General features: G+C 59.0%; 1 protein-coding gene across 1 annotated transcript; it reads left to right on the top strand.

Moving 5' to 3' along the window:
- The first annotated feature begins 1,273 nt into the window (after window positions 1–1,273).
- Window positions 1,274–11,985, top strand: DACT2 (dishevelled binding antagonist of beta catenin 2). The gene is made up of 4 exons (XM_072966241.1): window positions 1,274–1,594; window positions 7,436–7,568; window positions 8,570–8,812; window positions 9,588–11,985. The coding sequence occupies exons 1-4, from the start codon at window positions 1,358–1,360 to the stop codon at window positions 11,198–11,200; spliced, it is 2,226 nt and encodes a 741-aa protein (XP_072822342.1). The 5' UTR covers window positions 1,274–1,357; the 3' UTR covers window positions 11,201–11,985.
- Window positions 11,986–13,965: the final 1,980 nt, after the last annotated feature.

Genomic DNA, 13,965 nt, shown 5'->3' with positions numbered 1-13,965 from the left:
CTTACAAAAAAGCACCTTAGATTAGGCCCATGAAAAGCTCCTCAGCATCACTGTCCATCAGGGAAATGCAAATCAAAATCCGAATGTGATACCACTTCATACATCCTAGAATGGCTAAAACAAGAGATGGGCACTGGTGAGCGTGTGGAGAATTTTGACCCTTCACACAGTGCTGGTGGGGATGTAAAATGGTGCAGCCACTTTGGAAAGCAGTCTGGAAGTTCTTTAAAAGATTCAACAGAGTAGTTACCTACAATCCAGCAGTTCTACTCCTAGGTAAACACCTAAGAGAAATGAAAACATATTTTCACACAAAAACGTGAACATGAATGTCCATTGCAGCCGCACTCACAACAGCCAAAAAGTGGCAATGACCTGTTAAGGAATAAATGGACAAAGAAAAAGTGGTCCTACCACACAGCGGAGCATTGTTTACCCATAAAAGGCACGAAGTGCTTATATTTGCTAAAATATGGATGAACCTTGAAAAAGAATCCAGTCGTAAAAGCCCACCTCGTGGGTGGGTCTGTTCATACAAAATGCCCAGAACAGGCAGTTCAGTGTTTGGGGTGCAGTCGGAGAGATAGTCAGAGCGGTGCGACTTTGTGAACGGACTCGGGGACCTCGGACGAGTACACCTTAAATGAGGGAGTCATTTAGAGTGTGAGTCGATCTCGATAAAACTAGACAGGAAAGGAAAGGAAAGGAAAGGAAAGGAAAGGAAAGGAAAGGAAAGGAAAGGAAAGGAAAGGAAAGGAAAGGAAAGGAAAGGAAAGGAAAGGAAAGGAAAGGAAAGGAAAGGAAAGGAGAGGAGAAAGAAAGAAAGAGAGAGAGAGAAAGAGAGAGAGAGAAAGAGAGAGAGAGAGAAAGAGAAAGAAAGAGAGAAGAGACAAGCTAAGGTTTCCAAGAAAAGTGGAGGTTTTTTTCCAAAGTTCTAATGGGTTGATAGTGGTAACGTGGTCCTTACAATGTGATATTACCCAATGATTTGTCTTAAACATTTTTTTACCCTGGACAAAACCTTTCACCGTGTTTGTCCCACTGCCGCCACTGCAGGTCTCCCGCCGGGCGCCCACCTCCGCTTGGGTCCCTCCGAGGTCACAGCACGCATCGTCGCCGTCCTGGTCCCCAAGGCCGCGGGGCTCCGCCGACGGGGCGGGCCCGGGGGCGGCCGCTGTGACCCCGGGGCGTGCGCAAACGCCGCCTCCGCGGCCACCGATAGGTCGATAGGTCCCAGCCTACCTTGGCGACCCGCGGGCCGGGGGCGGGGAGAGGCGGCGCCGGAGGCCGCGCGCACCGCCGGGGCGCCTCTCGGGAGGCCGGGGCGGCTCCGGGGAGCTCCGGGGTCGAGCGCGCGATGTGGGCGCCGGGCGGGCCGCCGGGGCCCGCGGGCTGGGACCGCCGCAGGGTGGGCGCCCGGCTGCGCGCGGCGCTCGCGGGGCTGCACGAGCTGCAGGGGCTGCGCGCCCGGCAGCAGGCGCGCGTGCGGGGCGCCCTGGCCATGCAGCCCCCGCCCGGGCCCGCCGCCCCCCGCGGCCCCCGCGCCCACGAGCTGCGGCTGGAGGCGGCGCTGGCGGCGCTGCAGGAGCAGCTGGTAAGGAGCGCGCGCGGGGGTCGTTGGGCTGCTCGGGGTCGCGGGGACGCGGGGACCCGCTCCACCCGGGCAGGCGGGAGGCGGCCGGGCCGCCCGACCGCTGGAGGGGCACCCTCGGGGATTTGAAAGGACGCGATTCGGTTCCGAGGAGACGGACGCGGAGGCCCGAGGCGCAGGGCTAAGGATCCGGATCCCGAAAGTAGCCGGGCCCTGCTCGCCTGCGCTTAGAGGCGCATCGGGACTGCGCCCGGCTCTGCCCGCGTCCCCGCGCCGGCAGGCTTTTAGGGTGTTTTCCTGCTTGATGGAGTTTCCGTGCTGTGCAGATAAGAACGCATTAAGTCGGTTGCCCCTGGTGGGGGCTGCTTGGAATCCCGGGGTCGTATTCCCGGTGTCAGCGCCTCCCTGCTGCGTCGGTTCAGGGACAGCAGCTCCAGCGTGCAGAGTGCACCCGGGTTGTCCCCAGTGATGTGCCAGGCTGAGCTCGGGGGCCGTGTCACTGTAACAACATAATGGGGAAAACAGGTATCTGATGAGGGCCTCTCCAACTTTAAAATGTAACCTGACCTGTGAAAAGAGGTGTGCTCTCTGCATGGCGAGGCGGCGGAACTGGACCTCTGGCATTGCCTTCCCGCCGCGCCTTCTCCCCAGTGCCCGGCTCCTCCGAATCCGGTTTTATGTTGCACTGAAGACACTGTGCAGATGACCGCGCCGGTTATGAAGCCGCTGTGTGGTTCGATTCCATGTATTGGAAGCAACTCAAGAGTTTTTTTTACACTATTGCAGCATTTTTTTTCTTTCTTTCTTCTTTTTTTTTTTTTTTGAAATTTTTCCCCTTAAGGGAGGCACTGGGGATTGAACCCAGGACCTCATGCACACCAATCATGGGCTCTACCTCTGAGCTATACCCCTCACCCCGGATACAGTATTTTTTAAAGAAAACAAAAATTAAAAGGCTATAGAGAAGAATGTCTATTTGATACAGTAGACTCTATTACTCCAAGCGGAATTTCTTGTAAATTAGAAATCAGATCTGTCCTGTTTAAAAGTTGCTGTCTTTGCAAAGGAGCCTGGACAGAGCTGCAGCCGTCAGCTTAGCATAGTCATGTCAATGACTTGCTAACTGCTTCTGGATTAGAGAGTCAGGAAGGCAGCGCCGGGAGGTGCCTCCCAGGGTCCTGCTGTCTTCCCACACTGCAGAGACGGCCCCTGTGCAGCCTCTCCTCCTGTGGTTCCGTGACTGCTGCACGGAGGGACCGAGCTGGCTACAGAGTGGAGCTTCCGTTGGCTTTCCACTCACCAGTTTCTCAAGTCCCAGCTGCTGGCTTAGCTGGCCTGTGTGTGGGCACCCAGACCCACCCTGCCTGGGGAAGCACACAGTGGCCGGCAGAGAGGCATGACACGCATGTGACTGGAAGGAGTGGTGCCGTGCCGCTGTGAATTGTCCTGACGAAGGGGTGGGAGCCCAGCTGATGATTAACTTGGCCTCAGTAGTGTGCAGATCAGACTTGTGAGTGCCCAGCCTCTAATTACAAGTAGCCTTTTGGGAGAGAAGATCAAACAGGGGTTTTTTTGTTTTATTTTTTATTTTATTTAATGTGGGGACCAGAAGGAACACGCACACTTTGTCTTGCAACTTTGTTCTTGGAACAGATTACGGGATCAAAAGGGAGGAATAATTGCAAAGGTGTGACATCAGCCCAGTGATTAACACCTTCACATTTTTTCTTACAGGGAAAAAATGAGGAGTAATCCTAGTTCTGTGATGACAAGCACAATCAAAAGACCTGTGTGGGGGAGGGTGCAGCTCAGGGGTAGAGCGCGTGCTTAGCGTGCATGAGGTCCTGGGTTCAGTCCCCGGCACCTCCATTAAAATAAACAAGTAAATAAGCCTACTTACTTCCCCCAAAACAAAAACAAAATAATAAATAGGTAAAATATTTTTAAAAACACCTTCATCTCCAGCGGAGCTGCACACTTCAGTAACTCCCCGCTCACATAGTAGGGCCTCTTCCCACCCCCACCCTGGTGTTAATCTGCCAAGGGGCACCTTTCAGGTGTGAAGGCAGGAAGAACTTTTATCTGAGCCTTCATAGCTTTGTCCCACAGAATTCCCAAGTGAGAATGAGCTGGAGCATTTGGGGGGATTTAAACTGCAGTTAGAATCGCGGTTTCTACCATGTTAACGCTGACCACAACGTTGTGCACCTTCTCAATTGCTGCGTCTCCGATCACACGAGGAAGCGCGTAGTAGGTACTCAGTATCTGTGGAGTAAGTAAACGAGCAGCTTTTCTTGCTGTCACAAAGGGGAAACGGTTTCAGCACTCACTCTCTCCGTGTTCTAGGTTTCTAAGGTTAAGAACCTCCCATGACCTCCGACCAGAGCAGCCCTACCGCTCTGCTGTCCTGGGCTCACCTGTCTGTCTTCCCAGGAGGGGTCCCCTGGGAGCAGCGGCTGCCGTCCCTATTTTTAGAAGGGCTAACTCCCCGCAGTGATGTGGACTCAGGAGCCCGAGGGGCCTGGGAGCCCCGTCTCCCACCAGGAGGCGCTGCGGGGGCCGGGGAGACAGGGGCCCTGGGTGGGAGGTGAGGAAGCGGATCCTGGGGAATTTCCTGGTGGCTGGCTCTGCTGGTCACAACTTGCCCTGAGCCTGCGTGGCAGCAGCGTCTCCCGGCCGCCAGGTGCCGGCGTTAAGGGCTGGAGGTCTGACTGCAGGTGTAACACCCCCACCCCCGCCTGGTAGTTTCCTGGGACGGACCACACTGGCTCCTCAAATTACCAGGGGATCGAACTCGCTCAAGGTCGTGGGGGGAGGCATCCTTCTGTGATGCTAGTGCTCCTTATCCTGAGGCCAACCTGTGACCTTGGCCCTTTGGCGGATCTCTTTTCAAGCGAGGCCGAAACGCTTACCCAACCACAGGGCCCTTGTGAGGCCTCAGAATTCCTGCGGAAGACGCTTCCTTTGCTTGTTCTCAGCTTTCAAGGAAAGAACACAGGTGTTTTAGAGGCCACGTCCGTGTCCTGAACTTTGGGACAGTTTTCATTTTTGTCCTCCGAATCTGCTGGAAAGCTGAACGGTAGACAGGAGCAAAAGGCGAAGCCGGTGGAACTCGGGTCTCTCGTGGCGAGCAGAGGAAACGTTTCCAAAACGCGGGGGATCAGCCAGGTATTTGTTCTGAATGGCATATCCCTGAGCAGAAGTTTGAACTAATAAATATGAATCCTTCTGCAAAACCAAACAACCAACTTTTTAAGACCACAAACTTCTGTGGTTGTGAAAAATTGGTCCTTGGGAGCTGGTCAGAGTGCAAGGGCCCAGGCACGCCCTGGAGTCTCAGGTAGTGGCAGGGAGCCCCAGAGTCTGTGTGGACGCCAGGGTGCGTGCTCCCAGTTCCTGGGACCCGTGTGCTCCCCCTTACATGGGACCCCCCTCGCCCAGGTTCGGGGGCTTCTGGCAGGATGTGGTATCCTGACCATGAGCCTGAGGGCCTGCGGTGAGTGGGGAGGGCGGCTGGCCCCCAGCTTGCGGGCTGCTCTGTGGGGAGTCCGTGTGATGGCCACAGTCAAGTTGACGGGGCATCGACGTCTCTGTCACACGTTTTCTCTGCAGAGACACGTGGATGGAGCTGCCCCGTGGCTGGCTCTGCAGTGGGTCATGCCCGGTCCTGGCCACATAGGGAACTTAGACCGAGCACAAAGTTAGAGGCCCAGGAGGAGTTCTTGAGAAGCAGACACAGAAGGCTCAGTTGAGGGACGGGGAAGGTGACAGAGGACGGCATAAACCCTGATGGTGAAGCCCCGCAGCCGTGCAGTGGGGTCCTGAGGGCGCAGTAAATCATCTGAGAGTCCCAGAGAGCCCGGCGCCCGTGCGCTCTCAACATTCATCAGAACCCGCCAACTGCAGGCCTGGCTGGGCAAACATTAATCACAAAGCAATTATTCTAGCACAAACACACAGGGCTCCGGTTTTGGGGGGGAAGGGGTGTGGAGAGGGAGGAAAGAAGCCAACTGTGGGATCCAGAGATGACCTCCTTCAGAAGGAAGAGGATGTCGTGATTTGGAGGAGGTCAAATTGATGTTTTTGAGCGAAGTGTGGTCTAACAGAGGAACTTAATTTTCTGCTGGTACCATGGTCTTGTTTTACGACAGGAGAAAAATCACTTGCAGTAAAAATCCCCTTTGTTTGAATCTAAGTGTTTTCTGCCCGGATGGTGATTGGCTGGGAGCCCATCTTTGCCGCCCCACCCCCAGCCCGGCTCTCAGGCCGTGCTGTCCACCTGGGGGCCGGTTCCCTTTGTGAAGAGGTGCAGGTGGGAAGCCGGGATGTTTAGGCTGGTCTGGGTGGTTCTGAGTATTTAAGTTTTGATTAAACTCCGGACTGTTTTTGGCCGTGTTGTGTTTACAGGTAGGTGAGGCTGGGAGGCTGTGGCCTGGAGGTGGTTCTGAGACCCCTGGTGTCTGCCCCTCACCAGGTGCTGCCGGCCGGGCCCCCAGCCCCTCACCCCAGCCCTCACCTGGGCTGGTCAGGATGCCATGGCCCACCCAGTCCTCCCGAAAGAAAGAGAAATTACCACCACCTGCTTCTCTCTTGGACCGACTTCTCATACTATTGAAATGACTGAAGTAATTCCTCATTTCCTGTATAAAAATTTAAAATACAGTTAGTTATTTTCTTAAACAGGATAACCCACATCACTACGTTCGTTAGTTATTTGCCTTAAACTTAAGTGTTAATTCAAACAAGAAATTTAGGCCGCGGACCTAGGAAACAGGGTGAAGTTTGATCACTGAAGGAAGGAAGTCAGCATTTATTAAATACCCAGTGCTACACGTGACTTACGTGTGTGTGAGCATATACGTGAGCCCTAGCCACATACATGTGTTATATGTATGTTACATGATGCACACACACGTGTGGTTAATGCGCACAGTGACCCGTTAGACAGCCGGGGAAGCCGAAGCCTGGAGGAGCTGGGGCCCAGGAAGGCAGAGCTGAGATGTGACCTCAAAACCAGACAGGTCCTGGGGCTGGTGTTCAGGCTGCTGTGACCCCAGGCACAGGGCCCTTTGCTCTTGCAGTGCCCCCATCCCCAAAAGTCTGACAAAACTCAGAACAGTTCAAAATGCTACCTGTGATGTGGGGCTGAGACCCTGCAGAAGAGGGTCCTTGTTTTTCTTTCCTGGGGACTTTCCTGTACCCTGAAAGGTAGAAAGGTCAGTCCTCCCCAGGTGCCATGGACGGGCCACCGTGACAGACCCGTGACGCACCAGACGCAGGGTCCACGCAGCACGTGCCCGGGGAAGCAGATTCTCACCGGGACCGAAAAGGAAACGGGTGATCACCCCGGACCCAGTGCATCGCACAGGGAGCTGCATTCCAGCGCTCGTAGCGCCCCGCGGTGGAAAGGAATCTGGAAAGGATGTGTGTGTGTGTAACCGAATCCCTGTGCTGCACACCAGAAGCTAGCACGGCATTGCACGTCACTGCACCTCCGCAAAGAAAGACAGCAGCTGAGAATCTTACCAGCGGCTCCTGCCAGAGGAGGGTCCTTGTCCCGTTTTTGATCCTGATTGCACCCTAATCAGCCGTATTTCTCCATGTCCTTATGAAGAAACGTCTAACCGGAAATGCTGATAAAAAGCCGTCTGCAGTTGGGAGGCCGGCTGGAGGTGGGGGGTGGCGTAGGTTCTCCTTCAGGCGTGAGTGAGGAGGAGCCGCCTGGCAGGCGCCCGGCTGCGGGTTTGGGGGCTAGGCCGCACCGGCGACGCGGCGGCACGTGGGGCCTCGGGCATCGGTTTCTGTGCCCGCAGGGGTTTGGCGTCTCCCTTTTCCCCTTCTTAGAGCCGCTTAAGGCGCCAGGACGTCGGCCTGAAAACCCACCTGGACCAGCTGGACCAGCAGATCAGCGAGCTGCAGCTGGACGTGCGCAGAAGCTCCAGCGAGGCCCCCGACAGCGACAGCAGGCCCAGCTCGGGTACGGCGCCCGCCCTGGGCTCGGGGCGGCGTGGCTTCGCGGAGGGACACTCTGGTCTGTCGCTTGTCCTGGGGCCCCGGGCATCGGGGGTCAGTGCTCTGGCCCAACGGAGGGGACCTGCCTCTGCTCTCTGGGAGCTGCGCGCAAGCCCAGAACAGCGCGTTACTGGCGCGTGCTGAAGAGGGGCTGCTTTTACTTAAATGTGCCTGGGGGGGGGGGGGGGCGATACACACTGTTTAACTGGGAAAATACTGCTTTGGATGGAGAGAAGCCCCAGGAGTCTCCCCCCTCCCCCTGGGCCGAGGCAGATGCTTCTGGGCTCTTTTCTGTTGAATCAGCATGCAAGTTGTCAGTAGTCACTTTTACGTGACAGAAGTATTTTTTAAGTCTGTAGGCTTATTCAGTCTAAAGCCGGTGTCGTGAGAGATGCTGGCTTCCGCCCCTGCTGCCCCAGTGCTCCAAGGTCACACAGAGGTGGCTGGAGAGCCTCTCTGACTGTCACGGCCCTGGGTACATGGGCTTTCCGTCCAGATTACACTGCCAGGCAAACCTAGGAGACCAGGGTTCTCTCCGAGGACAGTGTTTCCTTCTCTTGTTTTTAATTTGCAAAGTCGTGCCCCAGTCTAGGTTGTCATGCCCATAGCAGGGCGGGGCCGGGGGACCTCCCGAAATGCGGCTTCTTGTCTGGTTGCTTCTCTGGATGAGCCTGGCAGGCACCAAGGACGGAGGCGGGGGGAAGCCAGAGTCTCTCTCCCCAGGGCTAGAGGCCAGTGGTCACGTCGGCAAAACAAGCCACTGGGCAAGGATCGGGATGGGCAGGTGGTGGGCGTGGGTGATGGGGGTCCCACCAACCCTGCCGTGGGCGGCAGGAGACAGTAGTAGGGAGGCCTCCTCGGTGTTCCAGCCCTGGCCACCCCCAGGCCGGCTTCCCTGGGGCCCCGCAGTCCCCTTAGCGCAGGGCTCCCTGGGGAGCTGGGCTGACCGCCCTGTCCCCGGTCCAGGCTTCTACGAGCTGAGCGACGGCGGCTCCTGCTCCCTGTCCACCTCCTGCACGTCCGTGTGCAGTGACCGCCTGTCCTCTTCCCTGGGCACGCTGCTGCCCGCCACCGCCAAGGCCGGGCCCAGCACCGGGGACTGCCGGCCCCGGTCAGCAGACGAGACCACCGTGTGTGGGGTCCCCCTGCCTACGTGGGGACCCCAGGCCAGCGAGGAGGGCGAGTCCCGGCCCAGGCCGGTGTCTACAGGTAAGGAGAGCCAGGAGGGTGGGCGGTCCCAGCCCAGGCAGTGGGGGCGGCTCCGAGCCCCTTCCCAGGGGCGGGGGCGGCCGCCGCCCTGCTGAGCACCAGCGAGAAGCCCTGTGCGTGTGGGGCTGGTACCGCCCCCACGGGTGCTGCTCCAAATTCTCTGTAGGCTTTTTTGGGTTTTGGATGGAGGTAGAAATCAAACACCCACTTCTGCTCATTATAACAGGGCTGTTGTAATAGAAAGCATTTTTTCTTATTATTTAAAATGAACATCCTTCCACACCCTTGCACGGCCGTCCTGGCTCTGCCAGTGACCAGAGTGGGTGCAGTGCTGAGTGTGGACGTGGGGAGAGAGCTGTGCCCCCACAGGCCAGGGAAGAGCCTTTCTGTTACTTCCAACGAGCTCAAAGGGAAGACCTTAATCCTTTACTCCTAACGCTAGACCTGGTGTGGTGAGCCTTCTCTGGCTGAATCTGTGATCACCCAGGGAAGTCCGTTCCAAGGTCTTGCCCGGTGTCGGCTGGCCCCTGGGCATCCTCCGCACCTCTGGTGGACGAGGGCGTGGAACTGAATGTTTGGGTCTGCGACTTACCTTCTAAGCTGTTGCTGGAAGGGGCCTGACTGGGGCCGGGCGAGGGCGCGTGTGCAGAGGACACTCTGTCCAGGCACCGATGTGAGAGGCTGGGGTGGCTTGTCCTGTGGCCGCCTGCCTCGAGCCCCAGGGCCACACTCACCTCTTCCCTTATTTACCTCTTGTTCTTCTTTTCCTCCCCAGGTGATCTTGAGAGAGCCCTGCCGGCTGAGGTGAGGCTCCAGAAAGCCAGTGCGCACCCCAAGGCCACTTCCCTCCTCTGCCACGGCGTAGACCCCAAGTTCCAGCGTGACCTGGTGTCCAAGGGGGGCAGGGAGGTGTACCCATACCCCAGCCCCCTGCACGCTGTGGCTTTGCAGAGCCCCCTCTTTGCTCTGACCAAGGAGACATTGCAGAGCCACAGCCCCTTGCCCCCAGGCCAGCCCCCTCCCGGCCCTGCGGGTCCGAGCTCCGTTCGGGCTGCTCTGGGCCCGGATGCTGGCCCGGCCGGAGCCTATATAGACAAGCTGCTGCGACTGCGGGGCCGGGGACCAGCCCCGAGGGGCAGCGTGACTGAGCGGGGCCTCCCAAGACGGGCGGCGTCCCCCTCCCTGCCGGAGCTCGGTGGCCAGAGGGCAGATAGTGAGGGTGGCCTGGAGAAGCTGGCCTGGGCCCCAGGAGGGGCAGAAGGGGGAGGGCTGGTGCAGAGGGGGGACGCCGGTGGGGACAGCCTCCCGCAGCCGGGCCCTGCGCCCCTTGTGGACACCCTGCACTCCAGCAGCCTTCCAGATAAGGGACCCCAACCCTCACGGGAGGAGGCTGGTGCAGGCTCCCCCTCAATGGGGTGCGGCCAAGCCCCCTCTCCCCGCTCCCGGGCCCAGCAGCTGGCACCCGACGGCTGGACGGGTAGAGGCAGGTCCCCGTGTGGGAGGGCAGGGGGGAACAGTGTCCCTCTGGCCCCCGGACACTGTGCCCACCCCCACTTTGTTGCCAGCAGACCTTCCCCGACAGGGCAGAAAACGCCACCCCCCAAGACAAAGCCTGTGAAGGTCAGGAGGGGCACCAGTGACAGGGCGGGAAGGTTTGGGGGGCAGCCCCTCCAGTGGGGTGCCTTCCCAGCCCCCCGGCCTCCTCCTGCATCAGGGGGTGGTCTCAGGAGGCCCACCCTGGCCAGGGGGGCGCCCGGCCGGTCCTGCTCAGAGTCCAGCCTCTACCCCGTGTCCTTCTTCGTCCCCCTGCTGGTGGCCCGACGGGAGGGTCACCGGGCGTCAACCCAGGCCTTGTTCCCCCTGGAGGCAGCCCCCCTGGTGGCGGCCGGCGGGGAGCCCAGGAGAAAGCAGCACAGGTGGCGGTCCTCCGCGGAGATCTCGGCCCGACCCTGCCTGGACCCCAGCCCCGGGCCCCACGGGCCGGCAGTGAGGAGAGGGGGTGGCCCGCAGCCTGTGTGCGCCAGGGCCAGGCCCCAGCTGCCCCGCCAGGACGCCCAGGCCAGGAGCGAGTCGGGGGGCTCGGAGCCCGCCTCCCCCTTCCACTCCACCATCGCGGAGACCAGCGAGGACGAGGCCAGCGACCACACCGCCAACCGCTTCGGGGACGCGGAGTCCGGCAGCAGCGACTCGGAGGGCTGCGTGCAGGGCGGGGGGAGGGGCCCGGCCTGGGCTGGGGCGGCTCCCCAGCCGCCCCCACGGGCCCCGGCTGGCTCCAGACCCCCCCTGCCCCCGGTGCCCAGGCTCTGCCGCATCAAGGCCTCCAAGGCCCTGAAGAAGAGGATCCGCAGGTTCCAGCCGGCCGCCCTGAAGGTCATGACCTTGGTGTGAGGCTGCCAGGCCGTGGCCAAGGGCGTCCAGGCCGGCGAGGGGCCCTTGCTCCTCCGGGAGCCACGGACGCAGGGCGGGGAGGGCACAGCGGGGCTCCTGGCCAAGGGCGGGTCCGGCCTAATGCAGGTGTGTGGATTGTGTCCTGTGACCACTTTGCCAAACCTCTGAAGCCACCATTTGAAAGGGGTCTCCGTGGAGGAGATGATTCAGCAGGTCCCGGGGCTCCCCCGACAGGTTAGGCTGCGACCCTGGGGGCATCGCCTCGCCCCGCCCAAAGGAGACGATCCCATAGAACTCTGAGATTTCAGACCTGGCCGACCTCCCCGGCACCCGGTTCCTCCTTTCTCAGCCTCTCCCAGCACCGATGTCTCACCCCGGCCTCCCAGGTGCCTGTGCTGTGAGCCTCGTGGTTACTCACCTCTGTCCTGTTCCATCTGAGCTGGGCGGTGGGTGTGTCCCCAGGCCCGATGAACCATTCCTCCCCAAAAGCATCCTTTTAAGAGATGGTTGCAGGGCTGTGTTCTGGAAACTGGACTGGAATGTGAATCCCATGTTAAACCTTCGATGTGAATAAACACCAGGTTATGCCATTATCCTTGCAAACCAGTCTTTCCCTTTTAGCCTCCCGGCCCTCGAGGGAGTAGGTGGCCAGCAAAGCCTGGTTCTTCCTCATCACGTGGGTGGACACCCTCTCACCCAGGCTGGGAGAACGCATGTCGTGTGACAACACCCCAGACTCTTTCCAATTCTCATAAATTGATCATAAAAGTGTTTTTGAAAAGAAACTTCTCTAGGTCTTTATTTTTTGAAGAACATTTCCCTCAGCTTTTCAAGAAGGTAGGATTTTCAGGGAAGCAGTGCTGAGAGCTGCACCGTCTTTGGTTCATAAAGCAGCTTTACCCTGAGTTGCTCAAAGCTGCTGCTGCGGTCCTGGGTGGGGGGTGCAGGACGTCTACCCTGTGGGCCCTCGTGGGGGTCTGGACCCCCTCAGCCCCTCCTTGGGGCTAAATGCAAGGTTGGTAGGAACTTTTGAAGGAAAATTAAAAAAAAAAAGAGCTACAGTAGTAGACTTACACCAGACCTTAGGGCTCATGGAGCAGAGAGCTAGTTTCAGGGCGCCGTTCAGAGAGATTAACATTTAGATCAAAGAGGAAGCCCACCTGTTTGACCTGGGCTGGGGTTCCTGAGGCTGGAGGCACGTTGTGGGGCCTGCTGTCTGCGAAGCCTCAGACACAGCCGTTGCAGGGGCCCAGGGCAGACCGAGACTCGGGCGTGGCCCGGAGTCTGTCCGGACAGCGCGCCCGCTCGGGCTGCGTGGCCTCTGCTTACTGAGAGAGGGGACGGGGCGGGCTGAAGTGCTCTGCAAAACGGCATTGATATTTGAAGAAACATTCAAACTCACCTGTGACAGGTTTTTTGGTAAAAGCTGTTACTCGGGGCATTTTCTTCAGTGGTGTCATTCTCAGCTTTGTGGCAGCAGAGGCGGGGGGAACACCGATTTTGTGGGGCCACCTAGCAGGTGCAGCTCTGGAGAAGGGTTCCGAGCGTGAGGATCCCAGCCCCGCCGGGGTGCCTGCGGTTTCCCGTCCGCATCCCTCACCAGCCCGCCTGCAGAAGCGGCTGTGAAACTGCCTGCGGAGTGTGTTCTGCTGCCTGACACCGCATCCTGCGTTTGCTGGAGCCTTTCTCACTCACTTCAGGCTTTGAGTGCCATGTTTGGAAAGTGCAGACTTCCCTAGTCGTCGTGGGCCCGTCCTTGGTCCTTGTGCCACCAAAGAGGACACCCAGGCTGTGTCTCTGGCCCAGATGTGTAGGATCAGTGCTGACGGGGCCTCAGGGGTTCTCGGACTGTTTGTCTCAGAAACCAGGCTCCACTTTCTAATGATTGAGGTTCCAAAGGGCAGCCAGGCAGGGACGCAGCCCCGCCCAGGGGAGCCCGCGCCTGTCTATGCAACCAGGAGGCTCACCGTGCCAGCTAACCATAAGAACTATGCAGACCCTGTGGCTTCTGTGGACAGAAGTGTCCTCCGGGACGAGACGTCAGATCGTCATCCGTCTCCCTCCCCACCCCACCACCACCCCCTTCTCTGACTCAGACTCTCTTGGTCTCTCCCCAGCCTAGGAGGCCTAGGCTCACGGGCGTTTGCCCAGGGCAAGCTGCTTCCTTGCTAGCGCGTTTTCCCTCGGGCGGGGTGGGAGTAAACAAAGACAACTCTGGACGCCGCATCGGGCCCAGATGCCTCTGCTTCCCCCCAGATCCAGCAAAGACCCAGCACAGGGTTCAGACCCCAGCCTGGCCATCGGTGTGCCCTCCCTGGGGCTGCTCCTTTGTCTAAATTGAGGTTGGTGGGCCCTCGGGGTTTGGTGGGAGGAGGAAATGGAGGTGTGGAAAGTGGGCCCGGGGTGTCTGCCCACCAGGTTGCATTCCTGTCTGAGGAGCAGGAGGGAAGGCGGAGGGAGGGGACAGCCCAGGCCGTCTGGGTCACAGAGGAGCTGGGGGCAGGAAGAGCGGGCAGGTGGCCCCCTGTCGCGGAGGCGGCAGTGAGGGACTCTGACCCCTGTGAGCATTGCTGGCGGGACGAGCGTCTCCCTGGGGCAAGTACCAGGGGAGAGGGCTCTTTGGGGGAAGTGCCTTAAAGCACAAAAGTAAAGCTGAGAACATCAGTGACAAGAAGGTGGTCGGGGTCCGTCCACAGTCCAGTCCTAAGCAACAGCACATCTGAGGTCCTGTCAACTCAGAGAAGAGAGATGTGCGAGAAAAGCAG

This window comes from Vicugna pacos, chromosome 8 (assembly GCF_048564905.1).
Source record: "Vicugna pacos chromosome 8, VicPac4, whole genome shotgun sequence".
Classification (NCBI taxonomy): domain Eukaryota; kingdom Metazoa; phylum Chordata; class Mammalia; order Artiodactyla; family Camelidae; genus Vicugna; species Vicugna pacos.
This window is presented reverse-complemented; position numbering and strand designations above follow the sequence as displayed.